The sequence below is a fragment of the Sus scrofa genome, chromosome 4 (genome assembly GCF_054392235.1).
Source record: "Sus scrofa isolate SSC_HxYL_T2T_F1_AM1 chromosome 4, Sscrofa_HxYL_maternal_Yorkshire_Landrace_v2.0, whole genome shotgun sequence".
In the NCBI taxonomy this organism is placed as follows: Eukaryota; Metazoa; Chordata; class Mammalia; order Artiodactyla; family Suidae; genus Sus; species Sus scrofa.
The window spans coordinates 121,868,591-121,895,049 of record NC_139386.1 but is presented as its reverse complement, the minus strand read 5'-3'; the positions used below and the strand labels follow the sequence as shown (position 1 = coordinate 121,895,049).

The 26,459-nt window shown below is 38.1% G+C and overlaps 1 protein-coding gene across 5 annotated transcripts in view; it reads right to left on the bottom strand.

Moving 5' to 3' along the window:
- Positions 1–26,459, bottom strand: part of OLFM3 (olfactomedin 3) — a 197,677-nt gene that overhangs the window by 26,752 nt on the left and 144,466 nt on the right. For 4 of the 5 annotated variants that reach the window (XM_085023847.1, XM_085023846.1, XM_021090127.2 and 1 more), the window contains 2 exons: positions 6,199–6,345; positions 2–157 (listed from right to left, as the gene is read on the bottom strand). In XM_085023847.1, coding sequence (XP_084879973.1) covers positions 2–148 — 147 coding nt within the window. In that variant the 5' untranslated portion in view covers positions 149–157; positions 6,199–6,345. Of the gene's footprint in view, position 1; positions 158–6,198; positions 6,346–15,613; positions 15,857–26,459 lie in introns of those variants that run through there. The other variant, XM_085023845.1, reaches the window with a different exon arrangement.

Here is a 26,459-nt window from a genome sequence, read left to right as displayed (position 1 = left end):
CTTGAAAATGCTTGGTCATTAGTGTCTTCCGGTCATCTTCAATCTGCCGAAACTTGGCCTTCAGACCTTTCATTTGGGTTTCCATTTTTAGAACATACTGGAAATCTCTCTGAGTTCTCAAGTTTAAGACTTCAATAGACTGGGACATGTTCTGAACCTGTTGAACAAGCACATTGGCTGTGCATTATTATCTGTTTACTGGTATATGCAGTCACTGCAGAAGTAGCAAAAATGCCATTAACATTCACAGCTGGAAGTGCCACATCCATAATTGCATTTCTACAGGACAACTTTCAGAAGGACAATTCTTCATGGTAAACATTCAAAACATTTACTAAGAGAAAGTTATACCTGGGCAAGAAATAATGGAATAACATTCTGGTGTTAGAAATGCCTGAATGTAAGTAAGAATTTAATATATCAGAAAAATAAACTTAAAAAATAGACTATTCATTCTAGAGCTTTGTAAGCTTATAATGGTTCTATCTGTTAAATGTTAAAATAAGTTGTTTCTCTAAGTATAACTCTGAGGTCTCCAAGGTCTGAGAGGCTTGGCAATTGCGGATGGTAGTGAAGTGTCCAACAGATATAGAGTGCATTCCATCCAGTACAGTTAATTCAGCCTTTATCTGAAGTTCCCCCACGGGTCAGACTGCTTTGTGCCAGGTGAGGGGTGGTAGCACAGGGCTACCTCCTCTGGGAGAGCCTCCTGTTTAAGAGACCTAGAAAATGGTCACCATATCAAGTGTTTGGTAGATAGGCAATAAACCTATATTAAGGTGATGGCACCAGGCTCTTAGAAGTGGAAAATACGTGACCTATAAACCATGTTGAGGTGGGGAAAGACAGCCTTCTCTAATTGGTATAGCAGCAAAATCCAGAAAACTGAAAGCCTCTAATGGAAGAGCGGTTAAATGAGCCGAGGAATGGAATATGAATAAAATAAAGAATGAGACAGATCTCTATACTTTGGTACTCATAGTGTTGTCTAAAGAGCAACAGCTTTTTTTTGTTTTTTTTTTGGCCTTTTTTGGCATTTCTAGGGCCACTCTTGCAGTATATGGAGATTCCCAGGCTAGGGGTCTAATCGGAGCCGTAGCCACCGGCCTACGCCAGGGCCACAGCAATGCAGGATCTGAGCCGTCTGCAACCTACACCACAGCTCATGGCAACGCCGGATCCTTAACCCACTGAGCAAGGCCAGGAATCGAACCCGCAACCTCATGGTTCCCAGTCGGATTTGTTAACCACTGCGCCACGACGGGAACTCCTAAAGAGCAACAGCTTTAGCGTCACCTGGGAGCTGGTGAGCAATGCGGAATCTTGGGGCCCCCGCACAGAGCTACTGAGTCAGAACGTTTACTTTAGCAAGATCCGTAAGTGATTCCTATGTTTATGCATTTTGAGAAACACTGTTCAACATGGAGGGATTTCCATAAGAAAAGTGAGAAAAGCAAATGTAAAGATCTTTCTATAATTTTATCCTTTTATTCTCAAATACTTTTTTCTCTCTCCAAACAAATCATCCCTTTCTTATTTGTAACTCATAAGTTTTACAATAAAAATAACTCTTTATGTGTTACAAAATAATACATGTTTATTTAAAAATATATGGAATAACACATGAAATATATGAAGTAAAACTCACCTGAATCCCACCATTTTTTGAGCTCATGCTTTCATGTATTCATTTATGCATATATAAATATAATTTTATGCAGGCAGATTTATATGCAGTATTTACCAGAGATCTCTTTCTACAGTATTTATTTTGTTACTTCTCTTCCCACCCACACATCACCCCCACCAGAAAACTAATATTAACAACCTATTATATATTCTTCTTCTTCCCTTTTTTTTTTTTTTTTTGTCTTTTTAGAGCTGCACCCAAGTCATATGGAGGTTCCCAGGCTAGGGGCTGAATTGGAGCTGTAGCTGCCAGCCTACACCACAGGATAGCAACACCAGATCTGAGCTGTGTCTGTGACCTATACCACAGCTCACAGAAACACCGGATCCTTAACCCACTGAATAAGGCCAGGGATTGAACCTGTGTCCTCATGGATTCTAGTCAGATTCATTTCCATTGAGCCACAACAGGAACTCTTTATATATTTTTCTAATCCTTCCATATCTCTCTCCATGTTTTTTTGCTTATATACTCCATTTTATCTTAGATATGTGCACGTTCATGTGTGTGTGTATGTGAAAGAGACATAAACAGAAGGAGGTGGAGAGAGGGAGGGTTAAGCCATTTATGTTAAAGAAACTGTCTACACATTTAAATATTACATTTGAAGATACTCATCACTGGCCAATGTTCTCCTAGGACTTCTGTATATTTAGGCAGAGTCCATACAATTAGAAAATGATAGGTAAGTGAGATATTCTGGATAAAATTAAAACAGGCTCTCTTTTATTTTGCCTCTAATTTACCCTGTCAAGTTAATTTTCAACTTTGTGTCATAGGCAAATGCACCGAGAGAATTTTTGCTGACACGTGATGGTGACCTTCACTATTGCCGAATCATATAATTAATTGTAAGAGCTGCATTTGGGGTGATCATTAGAGATGGAGCTGTCTAACTGGAAAGGATGGTTCTGGGCTGCCTTTTGCTTTTCCTGCTGGCTGTACCTACAACTGTGTAGTTTCCCTGTGGTTATGGAGACCCACTGAGAATCAGTTTCCTAATGACACTTGAGACTGGATCCCCGAGGTTGTACTTGTCGGAAGGAGATGCATTTGCTGTGGTTCCTCTTTTAGTCTCCTTGTCTCTGACATTCTGCCGTTCAGCTTTCTATACATGTCCCTGTGTAGATTCTCTCTGCATAGTGTGGCAAGCTCATGATCCCCCTTCACTGATCATTTTTTGAACTTTTTATTTATCTCGGTTCTTTGTATAAGTAAAATGAGGCCTTTCTGAACTTAAATATAAATTAACTTCGATTTTTGCTTTCATTTATAATTAGTGAGGAGGCTACCTCAAAAAAAAAAAAAAAAAAAAAAGCTCTATGGTTCAATATGTTTGGGTAGCCATGGAGTTAACAAAAATAGAGATTTCTTTACTGTAGGTTTTCATAGAACCTTTAGGGTTAAACTGTGTGATGGGAATCTTCACAAATGAAGTGTCGTGTACCCATGTTTCTTAAAGTTATTTTGTTGAGAGGATGTCACCAGCATCCTAGTCCAAAAAATCACACTTCAGGGAATATTGACCTGGGCCATGCAAGACTGTACAGAGAAGCTACCTGATTAATAGACATATTTTTTTTTTTAAGTGAAAAATTTTAGTTTGGACTCATTAAGACCTAATTGTGAAACCAATTGTATTTTTTTTTGAATATTCAGTATTATAAATATTTGCTTAACATATTCGACAGAGCATCAGTTTAATAAGCGTGGGTACCACCAGGGACATTTTGAATGACAGTGGCATGGTGTTGAGGAAATGCAAAGTTGGTCTGGCAGAGCTCCACAGTCTCCTGATTGAGTGACACTGACACAAGGCACCAGTTTCCTTTTACGTAAACTTAGAAGGACTGCTACCTCTGCTATAAGGGTTGAATGGAGCAGATAAAAATATAGTAGATGGGAATTATTGTTGTTAATGTTATTCTTCCTAAGAATATCCCCTTATTATATCACTAAATCAATCCTTTGGTTGATAGTAAATGGGCTGCTTAATGATCATTCTCCTGTTTGCCATTGGTGCCTTGGATACGTATAAACTATAGGGAAGTCAGCAGAGGACTGGCTCTGTCTGAATAAGGAATGCTGCTTTGGGGTTTTTGTTTGTTTATTTTGTTTGGGGTGGGGGGGTGTTCAGTGCAGCAAACCAGTGCTGCTTGCTTCCTTCAGGCCACTCTAAATAGTGCACCCAATTTACCATTCCTCTGTTGGCATAATGCTACCAAATAGTGAGTTTGATAAATCTGCTTTGTGATGACCTTGATTTTGTTAATGAATTTTATTTGTTTTTTTGTCATTTAGGTGTTGATGAATTTTTAAAGCTGTGATTGTCTGGAATTTCTTTCTTTTGTCCTTTCTTCCTTCCTCCCTCTCTCTCTCCCTTTCTCTTTCTTCCTCCTTCCTTCCATCCTTCCATCTTTCTGTCTTTCACTTTTTTTAGGGCCGCATATATGGCACGTGGAAGTTCTCAGGCTAGGAACTGAATTGAGGTGCAGTTGCTGGCTTACATCACAGCCACAGCAGCACAGGATCTGAGCCTCGTCTGCAACCTATACCATAGCTCAGGCCAATGCCGGATCCTTAACCCACCGAATGAGGCCAGGTATCTAACCCACGTCCTCATGGATACTAGCCGTGTTCATTACCACTGAGTCACAATGGGAACTCCATTTGGAATTTCTTCAGAACATAAACAGACAGCCAATTGGATGGAGTAGACGTATGCCTTGCAGTGATTGCTTTCTGTCACCCTCCTTGGTTGTACTTTTTTTTGGCCTAATTCATCTTTCATTAATTCCCGGTTTTATCATGGCTCTGGAATGTATTTCACTTTGGACATGTTGAGGGTGAATCTACTTCCTGACATTCATAGTGTATTTGAATTTTTTCAACTGGTTTTTGTAGAAATGCCTTAGTTTGTGTGTGGATATGTATGCAGTGCTCTCCTGAAAATAGTAACACAAATAAGAGTACAGTGTCTAAGGAAATGTTTCCCACTAGAGTTAATGTAGGAAAAAGATAGTTTTGCATAGAAAAGAAGATTGGAGAGGAAAGTAATCGGAGAAGAAATACAAGTTAATAGAAAAGCAAAATTGAACTTTAAAGATTAAATCTTTTTACCAACATAATTAATTTCTCTAGTAACCAAACACTATTAAATTATATATTTGATTTTTTTTTTCATAGATATAAAGAAAATCTGGGTTGGAAAACGATACCTGAGAATAATCACCGTTCGTATGTCATAACTTCCAGCAGTTGAGAGGCACATTAGCTAGAGTCATGAACTTGAATGACAATTACATTTATTCTTGTCTAGGGGACAGATATTGAAGGAACAGGGAAGACTGGATCTTTTTTGAAAAGAGACTTAAGAAGAGAGAAATAGATGGTGATAATTCCAAGAATAAGGACAGGAAATAGAGATGAATCTTTGCATTGAAAGTATGAAAAAAAGTCTTCGTAAAATCTCAAGGAATCAATATACTTCCAAATAATGTACACCGAGGAAAATTATTTTAATTACATGACAGTGGAAAAGAGTTATTGTGGCTAGGCTTAAAATTGCATAAAGTAGGGATGTCTGTATTAATGAATTCAGTGCTTTCGTTTCTCTAGCTTCTCTTAATTCACTGTAAAATGTTCCTATTCAGTGACATAATTATGTAGCTAATCATGAAATGATATTTCACGGAGCGAATTGTTGAGCATGGTATCCTCTAAAAACACCTACTACCTAATTTATTGTATTATCCCCGAAGGTATTTAAAGTTCAAATATCCTGTCATACTTCCATCGGTCTGGCCACCTCAGCTGCCCAACTATATTCAGAGGCCAATACAGTGAAAGTTTGAATGAGAAAAATTGAAAGAACCATTCATTATTTTTTTTCCCTCCCTAAACTAAACATAAATAACCTTACATGAGATAACTTTTATCTGTGAAAGAAAATAAATCAAGGGCATTCAGCATTTGACTGTTAGGGATCAAGGTTAAGTAAATTATATGGAGAGAATGCTATTGAATGAAGTTGAAGAGCTTACTGTTCAGAGGAGTGACTTAGAGAATGATGATAAATACTTGGAATTATTCATTATCTGTCCAGATAGCCTGCATATTGCTTTATTTTAACTTCCCTGCAGGGTTATTAATGAAATCCAAAAGTTTGAGCTCAAAGAACTTAGTGTGATCTTGAGAGTTGAAGCTAAATTTCTGGCATCAGAATAAGACATCATATTTTTTTTTTCTTAAGGAGAGACTGACTCAATATTAAGAAATATGACAGAAAGCCAGTCTTAAGGCAAGGTTGGGAAAAATAAACGTCATATAAATAGAACAACAGAGCAGGAAGCTTCAGGTAGTACTTTCAGGGAAGAGAAAAATATTTATTTGAGAAAGGGGACAAAAATTGGAAGAATCTTCCTCACCATTGCCTGCTTCCCCATATTTCCTTTTCAAAGGATGGTAGATTTCAATAAAAATATCGACAGGGGACAGGGGACACCTACCTTTTCCAGCAGCTGGCGAAGCTGCCTGCTTTTGGCATCCCGGGAACACAGGTTTTGTTCTGGAGCAACCACTGTGCAAATGCATCGTCCATCAGGATCCTGTGCTGAGCTGTATACTTGCCACCCTTCTTTGGGACTGATCTGAGTCTGAGGAAATCAACAGCAAACACACAAAACACGGACTACCATTATGGGATAAAGAAGGTGGGGGTTTGTATCATTTTACGCAAAGCATCTTTTTTGAAAATTAAAGTTTGTGTTTTTATTCTCTAAAGTTAAAAAGAAAGAGAACGGACATTTCACATAGGCAGCACAGCTTCATTCAGTTACACTTTCATTATCAATGCCCAGAAAGAGAATCTTTTTTCTTATGATTCCATCTTATTAACTATTGATCCTGTCCCACTTCCTAATGCTTTCTGTCATATTTGGACATTTTAATGCAGCTTGAGAAATATCTGCTAAATACTTAGTCACATATCACCAGCCTTTCTACATAAGATCTGTTAGCTTGTTTTTCTCAACAGAAGATGGTAATTAGTATATATTTATATATTTCTGATATTATTCATGTGTGATGTTCTGAAGCAAAGTCCTATCCCAGAGAGTTTCCCATGTATTGAGGGGCCAATTATTCATGAAACTGGGGAGGTATCATATGAGAGTATAAGGTAAAAATAATTAGATCAGCATTGTTTTGCAAAGGATATACTGTCTAGGAGGAGTTAAAGATAGTATTTCAGCATAGGCTGCCGGATTGATCTTCCTAAATTACTTCTGTGTATTTATCACCTTGTCTCCCTAGAACCTGAGCTTAAAGAGACATTCCTCTTCTACTGGAATCTGCCTCCTATTTATGTTTCTAGTTTTACCTCCTGTATCTTCCTACAAGAAACTTCTTTCCAGCCAGATTAACCTTTAAGTGTCCTGAAAGCCTGTAGCCTTGATTAATGTCTTTGTATATTTTGCTTCTCCTGTTTGGAACACGTCCTTTTTAAACCTTCAGTTGACTCACCCATCATGGTTTCTACCTGTTCTGAAGGATCATATGCACTATTCATTAGGCACTTAATATAAATTGACTAGTATTGTCTTGCCTATGTACTGTTTCAATAATTAGTCTGTATCCAGACACAGGATATATTAGCTCTTTCCTATCTGCCATGTTAAGTATGTTCTATCAAATATGAACATAAGTAACTCATTTTTTTTTTTTGTCTAGTTATTTTTCAGGAAGAACTGGGCTATGAGAATGCACTCTGCTTTGTACAATCAGAAGTTGTTGGGGATGTCTTCATGCACCATCTAGAGAGGCACTCATTCATTCTTCCAGCTGCTGCCTATCAGTGGCTGAGCTCTCAATTAAGTTTTCTTTGGGGTTTGCTGAGGCTGAAGAATGCTACCTGTTCAAGGTCAGGCCCTATTCTAAGGGACAGCTCACATCCATTGACTTGCTGATGCAAGAGTACATAGAAGGTTGCTAAGAAGCAGACTTTGTTATTATTCCCCTTTCATAGAAGAGAACATTCGTTAACCTGCCTAAGAAGGCACAGCTTGTATATGGCAGAACTGTATATGAAGTCAAAGCAGTACTGTCCAAGAGAAGTAAAATGAAAGTCACCGGTATAATTTTACATTTTCTAGTGGGCAGATTTAAAATAGTAAAAAGAAACAAGTGAAATTAATTTTAATAATGTATTTTATTTAACCCGGTATATCTAAAATACCATCATTGCAACATGTCATCAATACAAAAATTATTCCTGAGATACTTTATAGTATTTTCTTCTCCTTTTTTGTTCACTCTGTGAAAGTGAGGGTACATTTTACACTCATGGAACACCACAGTTTGGACCAGCCACATCCCAAGTGCAGGGGCCTCCTTCTTGCACTGCATAGCATGGAGTCTTGCTTTTAATTCCAGTGCTCTGGCTACATCATTGTGATGGTGAATGTCCAGATAATTGTTTTTAAAGGTCAACCATATGGATATTGAAAAAGCTGCCTAACAGATGTTTCACAGACAAACCATCCAATTCGCAATTGAGTTTCTTTTCCCTGTGGAAATATCAGATAAATCAATGGGCCTCCTTCTAGCTAAGCTCTGGCTTACTTCTACAGCTGGGATCTGAAATTCTTCAGCCTTTCTCTGTCTTCCCTTGTATGGTTTCCAGGGAATCAGCAGATAAGATGGTATTTCTTATGTGATCAGGATATGGGAAAACAAATATTGTCCAGAAAAGAGGGTATTTAATGAATCAGGCTGAAGGAGCTAGGCCAAGCAAGGATGTGAGAAGGGCTGAGATGGGGATAGGGGCAGGGAGGTGAATGAAGGCCAATGGAGAACAGTCTTGCACAGTGCCTGGTGTTAGTGGGCCAGTCTGTTTGCCTTTAGACTGGAATGCTTTGCCTGGTAGGAAGCAGATTCTTAGGGCTAAGCCAGGGTGATTTTTCTCCTCACAGATCTTCCATTGTCTATAGGATCTTCTGCCTCAGAATTTGTGGCAGAACAGATATAACCTCCCACTTATTCTCTCCCAGGCCCGGCTCATTGCATACCATCAACCAACACACAGTTCTTTTTCTTTTCAAGGGCTTTAGAGATAATTGCTACAGTGCTTATAGGCATTCCAACAACAATCATGGGGAAACTATAAATTATAAACTCACAAAACTCATAAAGATGTCACAGTCCTTGTCCTTGATCTATAATGAAAAGCAAAAGGTGCCAAGCCTGTCTTGCAGTCTCCTTTTTCAGATAGTTCACAGAAGTGTCGTTTGCTGCCTTTTATTTCTGGGATGTGAGATTCATTATCATTCTTTCTGTCACATTTCTATTCATTCCTTCTTTCTAGCATTTATGCCTGACTCTCTAGTTAGGATAGAAAGTCATACTTAGAATTACATATTTTTAGAGTCGGATATGCTATTAAAGATTTTTCGTGTTCTCCTTTTCGAATTAAAGAAGAAAAAGTGTAAAGAGATTATCTATAGAATAGAGATGGAAAACAGCTTAGCAGTGTAGTTTCAATGATATAATCAAAAGTTTAGGCTGAGTAACAGTATGGAACTAATATATCTTGATATAAGTCCTATAGTTTCAACAAAGCTTCCTGTAACATTGGACACAAATCTCAAATATGTCAGAAAATGAAGACTTGTCACTAGAATACATTTAGCTTTCATATAAAGGAACAAGGGCCACCCAATTAGAGTATTAAAATATCTTTACCACCAGTGCAAACACTGATTATTAAACCTGGCAGCATTAATATTGATGTTCACTTGCCAGGTGTTTGGCTAACTAGTGAGGAGCTTATCATGTCAGGGCAGGTGTCAGTTGCTTCCTGGAATGAGGGATGCAGAAAAGGTGAACAGGCTTTGATATTCACTTAGCATTCTTCCTGAAGTGCCAGCTCAATAAAAGTAGACTCTAGTCTTGTTTGTACTTTCAATTGTCTTCCTGTAAGAATTACTGAAAAGAGCCATGGCCTTATCTGCTATAGAGTTAGTCTGTATGATCTCAACTGTAACAAGTTACCTGTTTGGCAAGAAGAAGGCAGAGAGAAAAAGGCCAACATAAAGGATGCTTATTTGATGTGGGGTTTGATGGAGACTTCTGTGTCAGGGTTAGTGATAAATAAAGGAAGCTTTATGAGCCTCTCTAATCCTCTCTTTTAGGGTCTCCATATTGGCATTGAAAAGAGGATCAAAATAAAACCAAGAACTCAGGTGGAAAGTATTTAGAAGGTTTTGGGATACCAATGAGAAAAGACCTTCTCCCATTTTAACTTATTACCAATGAGAAAAGACCTTCTCCCATTTTAACTTATTTAGGTGTCAGTAAAACTCATGTAATAGTAATAGCAAACGTTTATGGAACCTGGCCCTTAGTGGCAGGTCACATACATTACTGTCTTTGAGTATCACAATAACTCCCCGGACTAGGTGCTGTTATTCTGCCTACTTTATAAGCGAGGACAGTGAGATTTAAATACAGTAAGGAACTTGCTCAGGGTCATGCAGTGTGGGGTTTCTACTTGCACAGTCTGATTTCAGAGCTTGGAAGCTTCACCACCACACTGTACCACAAGTTATCTGAAATCCCTGTCCCATAAGATGACGATAATGCTGCTAGCATTTTCTGGACTCCTGTGAAGGGGAGTCCTTGGACCTGGAGGGTGCATGTGGTTTATTTCTAGCCAAAGTATTGCTAATCACAGTGATGACTGACACACCGTTCTCTTTTGTGAACATGATCTGTTTAGTAGATTTTAATATTACCCAACTCATGAAATATTTAAGGAAGCTCTAGGAGAATTAAACTGATAATTTTAACAATTGGATGTCAAGTTTGGATTCTTTGCTTACAATTCAATTACCAATTTTTATTTTATAAATATAAAGCCACTATGTGAGAAATCTCTCAGAACTTAAGGGGCTTTGTACCAGAAAAGAAGGATCCTGAGGATTGTGTTAAAAGTAAAAATCAAAATATCTTGCAATTCGATATGTTTTTCTTTTTATGAAACCCCTTCTCCTATTAGTCTCACTTCTTTTGAACCAACTGCCTTTAGAAATAGACATGATCTTATTTTATTTATGAGGAAACCGAAGCTCAGAGAACTTAAGCAATGTTTTCCCAAATCACCCATTTAGTAAATGTCACATGTAGGACTTACACGGGTCTCTTCCAACTTTCAGACTCTTTATGTGCATCCCCTATAGACAAATGCAGAGAGATGGCTTATGTCCTTTCACCAATGGCCCAGAAAACTGCAGTTTAGAGGAGATGTACCCAGGTAGGTGGAGCACATTGTCCAAATGGTATGGAAACAGGTAGCAGCTGGAACTCCAGAGGAGCTACGGGAGCAGGAAAGGCTTGGCAAGACACAGGTGGAGGGGCAGGCAAAGAGACAGAATTCTGAACCTTGGAAGAAGACAAAATCAACTAGTTGAACATGGCTGCGTCTTATGTTTTTTTGCTGAGTTTCTGGGCATTTTATAAAAGTACAGACTGAGGCAAAAAGAAATAAGGGATCCAGCTTATTTGAAAGTGGTACACAAGGTAGGGGAGGATAAAGCAGAAAAAAATCCATTTACTAAAACCTATTCGATTTAGAGTGGAGATACCTGATGAAAACGCCTTTTAAATTTTCTGTCTGAGGATGGGTTAGATCTCAGAGAATGAAACGTGGTGTAGCATGCTTATGGCTTCGGTCGTGGAGAGAGAAGAAATGTGAGGACAGGCATTATAGAGATGTTGACAGGCCACGCTAAAAGAAGCTGTGTTCTGGAGGATGTGTTAATAAAGATGTCACTGCCTAGCAGTTTTTTCCTATTTCTGAGGAGACTAGTTGGAACGGAAATAAGAAATGTATATTCTTCACTCAGGACAACCTCACGGCTCTGAGAAAAACAACCATAAAAACAACAAGAAACAGTTAAACAAAAAAATCAAAGACACCATCAAATTTAGGTTGATTGATCACTTCTGCTGATATTTCTGGAAATGGCAATGACTTGGAGCTGGGAAGCACTTAGAAGTCGTGTCTGCTCCTGTGTCTTTCCACTCAGTGATACGTCTGTATATTGTGTTTCCACTTGAACTCGGCGTAATAGGAATGTCACAGCTTCGTAGGCAGCCCCTTCTCCTGGTGGAAAGTTGAAGGGTTGGATCTGAACTTCTCTCTTAACAGTTTTTCCCCTTTGGCTCTACTTCTGCTTTAAGTTCTTAAACACGAAGAAATCTAATCTCTTATGTGTCACAGTTTTACTCCAAAAGGGTAATTATCACATTCTCTTTGACTTTGAAGATTTACCCTTCTGTTCTCTTACACATCTCCTTAATTTCTTTAGTTGTGCTTTCACAGAACGTGCATTGCCTAAGAACTTGGGGCAGAAAAACAGTGGTACAGAACAGAGGTTTCAGATCTCTTCATCTAGGACTAAAACAAGCTGGTAAATTAAGAACCTTAGAGAGTATTGCAAGTTTGTATCAGGGTACTCTACTGCTTTTCAGAACATAAAACCGACTCACTCCTTGGAGTAGTTATTTCTGAGGGGAAGCCAGTTAGACTTTTGAAAATGTAGCAAAACAAATGACTTGTGCCCACAGGTCCATTGGCGGCCTCTCCCCACCCCAGCAGAGGGGATGCCTGAGAGCAGCTGGTGTCTGCTGAATGTCCTCTGTTGTTTAATTGCTCTTTTCTAGGTTCTTCCTGGTGTGGAGTCCACAGCATGGGGGATTTCTCAGAAGCTCAGCCTCAGGGGGAAGTTAGTCTGCATCAGAGAAAAATGCCAGAGGGAGCCAGAGTTTTCTCAGAGCCTAGGTTTTGCCTCTGTAGGCATTAGCTCCTCCAAAGGCGGATGGGCCCAGCGATAGATTAGAAGGAAAAAGAAAGAACGAAAACAGGGCCAAAGAGGAGGATAAAGAGAGGTTTCGTGATTCTAAGAGAAACAAGAGGGAGCTTATTCTTCTAATAAGGAGCCGTGTTGAACTACTTACTAACAAGAATATCCTGGAAATTTAAAACCTCTCAGCTTTTGAGACAGTCACATGTACACTGCCTCTTTCAGAGATACCTTCCATAAACAGATTTAATTGCCTTTAATGATTAAAACCCTGTCTTTTCTTATTTTTGTTTTTTTTAAAGATCATTTGAGAATGCCATTCTAAAGAGGGACCACATTCATATTTGTAAAAATCTGCACTATTTGCCATTTGCACATCCCACAGACACTCATAAACAAATCTGAAGACCTATGTCATTTATTCATTCATTCATTCATTTTGGGGGAGTGCATATACAGTTGCAAGCTTATACCATTCATCCTGCCTAAAACTGAGAACATAGAGTGAGAAAGTTGAAAAAGGTTGGACGTCATAGCTCTGCCTGCTGGGAAAGGAACTGTAAACCCTCCTAAAGGAACTGTTAACTCTCCTGAGGAAAGTGGAGTCCAGGGTCACAGGAAACCACCTGAGCAGGGCGGAGAGAACTTAATGTGGCGCTGGGCACCAGGAGGGGCAAGGATGAGCAGAAGCGGGTGAAAGGACTTCCCTGGTCAGAACCACAGCCAGGTGACTTGCTGCCACCCTTGGCTCTGTCATTAACCAGCTGGGGGACTCTCTTTAGACACTTACTCATTTGGGGGTCAGTCTTCCCACCTGCAGAGTGAGGAGATTGGATGAGATCAGTCCTACTTCCAGCAAAGCTCTTGAGAGTTTCTAAGGTTCCTGTGGAGAGATTTTGACTAGGGAAAGGGGTTGGTTGTGTGGGCGGGGGCAGATGGTAGAGGCCCAGTAAATGCCTCCCCTCCTCAGTTATTATTTGACCCATGACCTCTTGCATATACTGGACTTCCGCTTCAGGTCTCATTCAACAAATACTTATTCTGCATTTGTTACATAAGATTTAGTTTGGAGGAAATAAAAGGCACTGCTGCTAAAAATAGTGTAAAAATAACTGACCTGGATAGTTTCTAAGATCCTTTCCAGCATTAATATTTTATGATCATAATCTAGGAACTACAGATTCATTCATTTTTCACCATGGGAATCCTAAGATATGAGCAGTTATCTTGAATAGTTAAGGTGGGGAAATTACTTCTGTAAAGTACGCCACTTCTGTAAAACATGGACACACACACACACTCAAACAGTTTTGCAACCTGATTTTTCCATTTCAGTGAATACTATCGTGTAAACTTTTATGAACTTTTTTTTTTTTTTTTTTGGTCACTCAAAGGCAGATTCAGCTGTGTCAGAACATTCATAGACCATACCAATATTTTATATTTTTCAACCAGTCAGAAGGTAAAGATAATGAATTTACTTTAAACTCATAAAAGAGCTAGAAATGCTAGAAGAACCAAGCATAATTTTGGAAAGCAGATTCCCTTTCATCAGTAGCAGATAGGAATAAACCAAACCCATATCTATACCCACCAAAAAATGTATATTTCAGAACCAAGGTACCAAGTTTGAAACAGAACTTATTCATGAATTGCTTAGTTTAGAGTCATTTCCTGAAAGAGTTAATTCAACAAGGAAGTTGTTGAAAACCACCAGGTACTTGAACATTGAGGAAATCTGGATTAGTAAATATTAAATGATGTGAATTTGTTTTGTAATTGCTTATTGATGCCGCATCATGCTTTCTTTATAACTACAAGTCTCTTTTACATCCTGTCCCACATGGCATGCAGGGAAGGAGGGGAGTCTCATTAACACAGGCTCCGACGTACCATACGTGACTCAAGGGATGTCAAAATGTAAACGCAGGTCAAAGTGCGCGTCACAAGTGCTCTGCTGGTGCCCTGACCCCTGGGTGAATCTGGCAAATTATGTAATTAATTTCAGCTGACTCTACTCAGTTACTTTCACATTGATTGATAGAGTAATTATTAATAGTAACTGCAAACAAGTCTTGAAAATGGAGAGTTGCCTTTTTTTTTTTTTTTTTTTTTTTTAAGTAGCTGACTTTGTCTAATCTACTGGAGTAATCTAATGGTAAAAAACAGGTATTAGAGCTCCAAATACTCATTGTGTCTGTACCTTTTATTTGCTAGCAGAGAAGTTGTTTTTCCAGGATATTCCTTCTATTTGAAATTGTAAACTTCTATCCGAAAAACCAGTACGTTTCATTTTTATTTGAAATTTGAAAGTATTGCTAACTGAACGATGCTTCAAACAATGAGAGAAGACTTTGTTATTTAATGTGGGAAGCGTTAAAAAGCCATTAACTGTAGGTGAATGGAGACTACAGGAATTTGCCTTGTGACAGGAGAATTCTTCATAAAAAAATTAAACAGTACAGGGAAATGATTTTATCAAGTAAGTTTTCTGTTGTTCCTGATTCTTAGCTCTCTTAAAGGATTTTTTTACAGGCTTTAAATTGCCAAGGGTTTTTCATTCATTTATGTTTTACAGAGGTTGGTTTCTCTGACTGACTGCATTGCAAATAGTCACAGGAATTGAATTCCAAGGAAGAACCTGCTGTAGGAAAACTAGAGTAGCTAGAATGTACCCTATAGCATACTCTGTAGAAAAAATTATGGAGATTTTATAGATGTTAAAAGAAGAGTAAAATAATAAGAACAGAACAGATTTTAAATGAGAATCCTTTAAAACCGCAGAATAATATAAATTAAAGCTTTTCCATTCCTAAGTATTACTGAGCCTAATATTTCCTTTCACAACTAATTTCTCAGACAGCTCATTTATTCTTTGATGTAACTTTAAAGTGTTCATAAAGGAATATCCACGCTTAAAGTTACCACAGAAATATTGTACTTGTTGAAGTCGACCTGTAAATAGAGAAACAAAATCTCAGCCTTTGCAGTCTACAAAAGAAAGCCCACTGGTTTAATGCACTTACTTCCCAAGACAGCCAACCCCACCAGAGTGACTTACTAAGGTGTCTGGCGTTGATAGCCTCGTGGTGTTCAGTCCTACCAAGGATGGGAGAGTTTGGGACATCCAGTTTGAGATCATTGCCATGGTACTAAGCACAGCGCCAAGCTTCAGCAGTGGAAGACTCATCGCTGTGGAGCTAATGAGTTTTCATAGTGACTGATTAAGATCCGGGTGCTGGGCTGGCAGCGGGAGGCGTGACTGCAGCACGCCACATCTACAGCATGAAAAGAGATCAACTCCCCAGCTCTAATCACACAGGAAAGCTCACAGAACCTCTTCCCCCCGCCCCCTCACGGGAAGTGCCCTGCTCTTCCTTTTCCTCCTTTACCTGATCCCTTGCTGGATCGTCAAACAACAGATTCTTGTTAGGGCTTGGTGGGTAATTATTAGAGCAGAGGTTGGAGGGAGGAGGAAACCTGAGCTTTTCCTGCTCCACTTGAGTCACTTCCCATCAACAGAGTTCACTGCCTCTGGGATTTTTGTCAGTGTAATCAGCTGCTCTTTATCCTTCAGAAAAAATACACCCTTAAATTGAGGTCTGTCAAAGCGCATATTTCAGACACAAACTTAATATCTACAGATTTCTCTGAGCAGAGAAAGCGTTCTTTTAGGCAGAACATGAAAACAAAATCTGCAAAGAATTTCCAAGTGATTAGATACTGAGTAAGGATTTTTTTTTTTTTTTATATAGTAACCTAAAATTAGCACTGTGGCCTCTTAAAAAATTGCTAGTGATTAATAGTTACTGCTTGTTACCCTAGGCACCTTATATGTGAGTAGACAAAAAAAGGCAGCCTTGGAGAAAAGCCTCAGCTAAAGAAATTTCATAGGTTCCCGGTTCTGCTTTTACAAGTGAATGCTTAGCAGTTGCTCAGGCACACAGCCAACTCAGTTAACTCTTATTTTCACCTTGTGAAGAATGACAGACAAATACTGGAAGTCTATGTCCTGAGGGAACATATATGACTTATTAAAAAAAAAAAAAACCCACAGGACTTGGGTTCAGGGGGTCTGAGGGTCTCATTCCTTGTTCTCTTTTGGTTGAGTGAGTGGCCAGTGGACTAAATTCCTTGGTTTCACTTTTTTCGTTGTTCTTCCTGTGGTATATGGGAATTTGACCTCATGCTCTCCAAGTCCCCTTCTGGCTTTAAAAATCAGTGATGGGTTTATTAGAATTCTGTTGGCAAATATGTATATTGAATTTGAGGCTTTGGGTAATTTTATTATATTCTTTTTACAAATACTACAAAATTGCCCATATCCAAATCTCAGGTCCCAAATGGAATAAATCAGAGGCCATTGTCTTGTATGATGTATCTAGTTTAAAATAAAAATACGAGAGAAAACATGCAGGGAATATGGATGAATGAAAATTAAATGAAAAAGAATCTTATAAAAATGAAAAAATATATATTGTTTTGAGTCCTTAGAATTCTGGAATTATTTGTATCTGGAATTTTCAGCCAAAGATATATATTTTTCTTAAATAGTCTTGGCAGGAGAATAAAGAGAATATCTGTAGTAAAGTTGAAAGAGATATATTTATAGAGGTGTGTGTGCCCTTTATTCTCAGAAACAGCTTTAAACTAGAGTGAATACTGAGACTCTTCAAATCTGCGTTGAATATGTTACCTTGAAATCCCGGCCTTTTTTTTTTTTTTTTTTTTTTTTGGCTTTCCTTTAGAACACAGCCACATGATTTGAGCTGACCCTTATTTTTTAACCACAGTGCCCAGAAAACCAAGTATTATTTATTTGTGTCTTTTTCCAAAATCATATCAGGCAAATTAGGATAAAAGCACGGTGGGTTTATATGTTAAATGGTATTAAATAACAGCATTCATAGAAAGGACTGAAGTTTTGCATAATGTGGCAATAACAAAAAGTAAAGTGGATTTACACATCTAGTTGTTTGAAAAACTACCTGGAACTCTACCTGACTTTAATAGAGGAGAAGACTGTCTTTAAGAGCTTAATTTCCAAAATCGAAAACTAATATACATGCAGTTACTGGATAATTTAAGATGCAACATGGCAGATGGTAATTATACTTATTAATGAACCATCAGTCAACAAAATAATAGCATCTTTAGAAGACTATAAGATGAATGTCAGGGGAAACAAGTGCTATTTGCAAATTAAAAAGAAATGAAGAAATTGAGAAAATTGTAGCATAAATGGAAGACTTCTTGTAATTTCCCAGAGATGCAAATACCTGCACTGAAGAACAGAAAGAAAACAATAGTGAAAGTTTATGATTTGATGATCTTTATGAACAGTGTAAAAGCTATAATATGCTGTTTTCAAAAAGCAGGTTTAAATGACACACAGTGACATAGAAAGGCTCAAGTTATGATGATGATTATTTGTGGAAAATAAAAATAGCTGTGATTAAATATAGGTTGCATTGTTCTCCTAATCTAGTGACTTGATCATAATTGACCATAATCAGAATTGTGCTCCAGTTTGTAGATGGAGGAGGTAATTATGCTATGGAGGTGTTTTAATCTGTGTTTGGGGCAAGAAAGTCTATAGTTACAGAAGTTCCACTGGCATGGTATGAATGTTCATGGAGTAAGTAGCAAGAGATGAGGCTGGAAATGCTAGTAGTTACCAACTTCTAGGACTTCAGAGTCAACCAAACATGTTTTGGCATTATCTTGTATGTGATTCAAGAATTTGAAGCAAGGCTGTGAAGTCACTAGTTTTATGTGTCAAATTATTACATTGGCATTTTTGTGTTGCAAGATAGATGGGCATTCTAAGCAAAGCATATCAGAGACAGGAAGGTCACTTAGAAGCATATTCTCATAGTTTAGGCAAGAGATGATGAGGTCCTAAAATAAGACACTGTCAATGGAATTCAAAAGGATGGATTCCATAAAGAATTGGGGTAAAATTGATAGCACTTTGTGATTGAATAGATGTGACAAGTGTGGGAGAGGAAATTACTTGGGGGAATTTCCAGGTTTGGGAATTTGGGTGGTGAATGCTGTTCATCAAGACAAATAATGCAAGTGGAAGTCTGACTTTAGGGAGAAGGTAGATTCCATTGTTACATCCTGGATGTGAGTGCCTGTGGGAGAGAGTTCCTGGGTGGTGATGTACCCACGTATGGAGTTCAAAAAAGAGTTAATTTCACTAGACCACACAAACTTAGTGACCTAATAAAAATGTATCCTACATAGATGACAAGAATGGTTAATTTAGGAATGCACAATCTTAAAACTACCAGTGACTTTATTTAGACTTTAAGACAAACTCTGGATTTAATAACTTATACATAATTTCTTATACATTTTTATTTAAAAATGGAAAACAAAACAGCTTCTATTACTAGTAAGTGGTGAAAATATTACTAATATTACTAAATCTAGTAATCTCATGGAAAACATATACCGACTACACACTTGTTTTCTTTTTAAAATCTCACTGTGGGAGTTCCTGTCTTGGCTCAACAGAAATGAATCCGATTAAGAACCATGAGGTTGTGGGTTTGATCCCTGGCCTCGCTCAGTGGGTTAAGGATCTGGCGTTGCTGTGAGCTGTGGTGTAGGTTACAGATGTGGCTCGGATCTGGCATTGCTGTGGCTGTGGTGTAGGCTGGCAGCTGTAGCTCCAGTGAACCCCTAGCCTGGGAACCTCCATAGCTGCGGGTGCGGCCCTAAACAAAAAATAAAGAAAAAATAAAAAATAAAAAAAAATAAAATCTCATTGTGGATGAATAACTGTAAAACCTTCAAGAGTGCATTATTGCTTATGGAATGCTGAAAGACGTTGATTAATATATTTATTCCCTAGATTCTTATGATAGCCTGACTTTTTATTATCCAGAGTATTTCATAATAAACCTGTATACAAATAATTAATAAGCAAATAACAACCACAAAAGAACATAGATAATCTTAGGTAATATTGGCATATCCTGGCATTGGAACTTTTTTTATATATAATGATTTTCATTTTTTTTCATTATAGCTGGTTTATAGTGTTCTGTCAATTTTCTGCTGTACAGCGTGGTGACCCAGTTACACATACTTTATTTTTCATTAAGCACAAAAATTTAACATTGCTTTAGTGCTCAATACACTTCCTAGTTTGAAGGCTATTTGTGTGGTAGGTGTGTGTGTTGCTTTCTAGGGATCCCAGTTTGACTAAAACAGCAGATAAACCAAAGTGACTTCTAGAAAAAACAAAGTAGCCTCTTGTTGGTAAATAGGAAAAGTAGGAAGAGTGGCATAAAGTAGAGGAAGAGCCTTAAAGCTTATGCCGACCTTCTATTCCATCACAGTGGACGAAAAGGATAATACACCTCTGCTGAGTGACACACAGTCATTCTGGGTCTCCGGAACTCATAGTCCAACTCAGAGAAACAGGACTGAAGTTCTTGATTCCTCCTTCACTGAGAAGTCAAAGCAATTATAAGAGAACTTACATTAGTCCCACTACTGGTATTATACCTACTTATTCATTAGTTTCCACATGACTACCTTTTTTCCTGTTCCACGGATCCATTTTTGCATTACTAGGTAAGGTCAGTTCCTCCTCTGTGCCCTAGATCAGGGCTTTTCAGACTCTCATGTGTAGGAATTATCAGAAAAGCTTGGTAAGACCCAGATTCCTTGGTCCCACCCTGGGAGTCGGGCTTATTAGCTCTATCATAGGGCCAATAATTTGCATTCCTGACATTCTCCTAACTGATGCTCATTCTGACACTCTTGGACCACACTCTGCGTAGACTGACTTCCCTGGAGCACAGTGATGTCATCTACTCACAACTCTTCTTTTTTTTTTTTTTTTTTTTTTTTTTTTTTGTCTTTTTAGGGCTGCACCTGTGGCACATGGACGTTCCCAGGCTAGGGATTGAATCAGAGCTACAACTGTCAGCCTACACCACAGTCACAGCAACTTGGGATCAAAGCTGTGTCTGTGACCTACACCACAGTTCATAGCCACGCCATATCCTTAACCCACTGAGCGAGGCCAGGGATCAAACCCGCATCCTCATGGATGTTAGATTTGTTTCTGCTGAGCCACGGCGGGACAACTCTTTTCATCTTTTCCTCTCTTTCTGACATCAGCAAATCCACTTTAATTAATAATTCACAGCAGGATACGGATACCCCAATAGCTCCTATTTTCGATATAAACAATAAACAATACTTTCTTGGTCCTACTTTCCATTTATTTTCCGCCTTTCTCACTATCCTTTGCCTCATACCTTCTTGAGGGTCGTCTGTACTCGTCATCTTCAATTCCTCTTTCCCCAGTCAAGTTTTTGTTCATACTTTTCTACTGCACAGATGCTTTTATCGAGGCTACTAATGATCCCGCATTGCTAAATCTAACAGTCAATTCTCAGTCCTCAAATTTCTTGATCTATGAACAGCACTCATCAGACTTGTGCTGTCTCCTCCTTGAAGTAATTTCTTCACTTGGCTTCGGGGCAAGCACAGTCACCTAGTTTTCCTTCTATGTCCTGACCCACCTTTCTCCGCCTCTTTTGTTGATTCTTCCTCATCTATATGCTAATGACTCCCAAATTCATTTCTTCCTCGCAGACCTCTCTATCAATTCAGACCTGTATATCCAATTATCTACTTGACATCTCCACTCAGATGGTTAATAGACATCTGAAATTGAACATGGTGAAAGATGAGCTTCTGATATGCCTTCCCCATCTCCAGCAAACAAAACAAAAGAAATAACCCCCAAAATTATGTACATGCAACCATTCCTATAGTCCTCTTCATATTAGTTCTATGGTTGAAAAGTTAGATTTCAACCTTAACTTTTTTCTTTTTCTTTTTCTTTTTTTTTATTGCATTTCCTATCAGCTTCATCAGCAGACTTTTTCATCTCTCCTTTTACAATCTGCCCAGCATTGAACCATTTTACAGCCCGTCACTGCCACCCTGCTGCTCCAAGTTATCATCCCTCATCTAGTTTATTATAAAAGCCACCAGTTACGGACCTTGTACCACTTCAGACCTTTCGAATCCCCAACCAGAGTGATTCTCTTAAATTCTAAGTCATACTGTGATATCTCTTAATTCTAAGTCATATTGTGCTATATCTCTGCTTAGAACTCTTTAGAGGATTCCCATTTCACTCCTGGTACCAGTGAAAATCTTTAGCATGAACTGTAAAGTTCTGCATGATCTGGATCCCTATTATTTTTCTGATCTCATTTCTAATAGCCCTTCTCTTGGCTGGAGTCACTCTGGTTCCTGAGAGATGCAAGATAATTTTCTACTGCAGGGCCTTTGCATTTACCCTTCCCTGGTGGAATTCCAGGCTTTCAAATGTCTTCTCACTTCCTTTCTGTTTTAATTCAAAGATCACTTTCTCATAAAGTCTTTGCTGACCACGCTGTCTCAAATTTCTACACTTTTCATCTGATTACTTAATGCCATCTTTTGTTGCTTTACTTTTTTTTTGTCCTTAGAACTTATCACAGGTTAGGATCCTATATATTCTAATTATTCATCTTTTTTATTTGTTTTTTCCACTAGAAATAAAGCTCCATGAAGGTGGCAGAAGTGTCACCTCTTTGTTCCCTGGACTATTCTCAATGCCTAGGAAAGTGCCTAGTTCCTAGCAGGTTCTCAGTAAATATAAGATGAATACACAGGGAGCTCTTGCTGTGGTGCAGCAGGTTAAGGATCTGGCACTTTCTCTGCAGTGGCTCGAGTTGCTGCTGAAGTGTGGGATCAATCCCTGGCCTGGCATAGTGGGTTAAAGATCTGGCATTGCTACAGCTATGGCATAAGCATTCCATCCTGGGCCAGGGAACGTCCATATGCTGCAGGTATGGTTGAAAATTAAATAAAATTAAAATAAAATGAAGGCATAAATGAGTATATTACTCTTTTGTTCCTGAACTTTCCTCACATTAAAAAGGAGACCTCAGTACAAAAATTAAGAGAGAACCCCCTCTCTTTTTTTTGGCCAAATGAGTCTGTGTAATATTATTACACTTTGCATATGTGTTTTTATATGTGCATGATAAGGATAGTGTAAACTTAAGAATGATTTTTCTTTCCAAATTTGAGATTTAGAATGTAACCACTTTTTGTCTAAGCAAGGAACTACTGTCTCTGACTCTTATTCTGACTTCTCTTGATAAGCCTCGAGTCACTGGAACCCTAAATAAATATGAAAGCTGTCTTCTTTTCCTCTTGCCTTTGGCTAATGAAGTTTGTCTCTGATAACTAGGGAGGATGGAGGAGACTTTTGGCTATGGAAAGGATGAATTTAAATAAAATGAATTGGATTAGATGGAGATCTAAGTGTCCATTCACTCTACTCTTTCATTTGGCCCTTGGCCATCAATTAGGGATGTCTTGTAGCTCCCAGGAATTCAGTCCTTTGCCATTCTTGCCTTCAGGTTTCAGGTTTGTCTTAAAAGTATTCACTAAAGAAGGAATGAATTTAGAGTGAAAAACATTAGCAAAGTTCTCTAAAGAGGGATTCTGTCTTCTCATCTTTGCCTTCATCTGTGAAGCCAAATGATGTTTTATAAGCCCGGGGGATCCTCTGTTGGCAGCTGTTGTTGCTACTTCAAAGGAGAAAAAAATGGATGTGTGGGGGAGGAATATATTCAGGGCAAACATGTTTTTTTCCTCTGGCTTTCTACTCAAAATTGAAGAAGTGAGAAAAAAATAAATCTAGGATTAGGCTAGAGAAAAGGAGGATGCAAAGTGGTATGACAGAGAGACCCTCAGACTCTAAGGCAAAAGACTTAAATTTTGCACTGTGTTAATCATTGCCTGGCTCTGAGTTTTTCAACTGGGAAAAGAAGAGATTGAACTGAATTTCTCATATAGTCCTTTCCATGAGACAGTGCCATACGTAAGAATTCAGCTTCTATCTTTGCAGTCACACAGGCCCTCCTTGCTCTCTGCTCAGACACTACTAGACTGCTAGCTGTGTGACCTCCCAGAGCCTCAGTTTCCCTATGTATAAATTGGGGATATCAAGAGAAGCTGATTCCTTAGGAACCTGTAAGGATGGAAATAAACTTCTCTAAAGCCCTTATCCCAGGACCTGGTAGAAAAGGAGTTCTCAGTCAGTGGTCACTGGTAATGAATCATCACCATTCTAATGCAAAAATGTTTATAGATTTTTCCCCACCTTCATAGAGGGAAGAACAGAGATAGAAGTTGTTAGTTATAAGGAAGTGATTATCATTAATTACCAGTGTAAAGGTTTAGCTTTGAGAGTTTTAAAAGTCTAACATATTCTTGATTCTAATATGGCTGTTTCTTAGGGATTGGCTGTTAACAGTCTCCTTGAAAGAGTCTAAAACATACACATCCCCCAGGCCAGGCTTAAGGAATTGCCTGTTTAAGCCTGGCTGGCTGGCACTGTTCTTAGAACTTTATTGGTATGAATTCATTTAATTCTCACACAAACCCCATGAGGTTGGTATTGTTAGTGTAACCAGTTTATAGACGAGGACCTGAAGCACACTGAGAGGTTAGGCCCGCTGAGACTACACAGCTAATAAATGGCAAGGTCAGCATTTGAACCCCAACTGTCACTTTCTAGGTATGCTCTTAAATATTATGCACTCACGCATGTGCACGCACATGCACGATAACGGCATTAGAGCAACTATTTCAAATTTTATCTTTTTTAGAATAATTAGAATTTGGGGTAAGCATTGCAGTTTACTCATTGCATGTTCTCATTAAATGAATGCTTAAATCCGAGCACAAAATTAAAAAGTAACATGTCTTCATTTACTAAGTTTGTCTTTGAATGTAGCAGGGCAGGGCTTTCCTCGGGGAGACACTGACTCTCAGGTAAGTGTTCAGCCCCTGCTTCCTTTTCACTAGAATCTATTTTCAGATTTTTCTAATTCACCCAACTCACCAGGGCAGACCGAAGTGTTAAATTATTGCCAAAAGCTTTTCTGGAAGAAATTGTTTAGGAAAAGAAATCTCAAAGAGGTTGGAAAATTGCCTGGCGATCAGAAAGAAGACTGTTTCAGGGGTAGCGTGAAAGAATAAAATTGGATCTTCAAATGTGCAATTTTCTGAAAGGCTGTTGTAAGTTGTTTCATAAAGCTTATCTCTCTCTTGAAATTTGAAATGCATGTTTAGCAGAAACCAAAAATCTGGTAGTAGTAAATAACCTCAAACATCAGAGTATGAAAGAAGATTACATTTATAGCCTGCTTTTTGTTAAAGAAAACAAAACAAAAACAAAACCAAATTCACAGACAGAGAAGGAGTTCTGCAGAGTTCATTTGTGTGTAGCCACTTATTTGTCAGCATTGTTCCCTAATGAGAATGTGTAGTCAGGGTTGGTTTGTGATTTGAAAGCTCCGAAAGACAAACATAGTTAAACAGAAATGTCTAAAGAGCTGAACTTGAAACAAGTCAGGCATGGCATGTTTTGTCACTGAAAGTGTTGTGAGAGTTAGGCAGTTTTATAAAAAGGGGTCAGAAAAACAGTTAAGGCCAGATCATTAAAATAACCACCACATAAATAAAGCTGTACAAACTCATTACCTCATTCCCTTGTCCTTTTTGGTTTCAATGCAATCAAGAGTTTTGACCTTATAAAAACAATTTTAGAAAGACATAAGTAACTTGTAACTTGACTTAGAAATAAATAGCTCTCTTTGTGAATACTCATCTAAAAGGACTCCAATGACATACATAAGTATGACCTTGACAATGGATGAGTAAAGGAACACAGTGTTGACAAAGATTATCTCTTGTTACTGAAATTAAATAGGTCATTTTCTTCTGATTCTTAATCTTTTTTGTTCTCTCCACATTTCCCAGCTTAATTATGTATTACTTTCTGTTGTTAGAAAAACATAAGCAGAAGTATGTTAGTATTCTCTCATTGACTTTTAAAGCTATTGATCTGTTAAACATTTATTAAGTACATTCTTTGGGCTAGGAACAGTTCCATATTGAAAATGCAAGATTAATATGATACAGCCTCATATTTGGGATAATTTATCTGGGGATGTAACAGAATATAAACAGATATGTGTATGTGAGCTGAATAGTTCCAATCTTGTAAGTATAGAGATACAGTGGAAGAGTAAAAGAAAGGGAGATTGGTACCTTGCGGTGAAATGGTCAGGAAAAACCTCACTGGAAAAAGATAGTGCTTAAGCTAGTTTTAAAATATCAACTCTTAATTCACTTTATTTTTATCTCAGGGAAGTGGACAGTGTAATTGCCTATGATTCTTAAACTAAAATTTGTCATAAGGAGTTTGGTTCTATGCATCAAATAGTAAAGGATTATATGCTTCACCTCCTCCTTCGCCAGTGTGCAATTTGTCCAAGTAGTTTCCAATTTTACCTCTCTTCCAATTAATAAAATACAATCATGACAGTTACATAAACCATAATAATATAGGACTACTGAGTAAAAAAAAAAAAAGACTGTGAAAAAAGAACATTATTGCAAAAACAGCATTTTCCTTGAGGAGGAAGAGAGGTGAATAGAAACATCAAAGCTCTTAAAGGACTTTTTACATTATCAAGAAAATAGTGTTCAAAATTACATGCACATGTCAACAAGTTGTTTGAATTCTAATATTTGAATTCTGAGTCATAAAGCATATGGCCAGAAATTTAATTCTAGTACAGAGGTTTCTTGTTAAGTATCTCCTGAAAGGTGTTCAGGTACAGTATAACATGAGGAGTTCTGAGATATTTGCCATTATTGGAAATGGATTGTCTTTGCCCTGCATTCTCTCTCCCTTCTGCTCCCTTCCTTCCTCTCTCCTTTCATTCCCTTCTCCCTTCTCTCTCTTCCTTCTTTCATTTTTTCCCCACCCTTTCTTCCATTCTCCTTTTCGTCTTCTC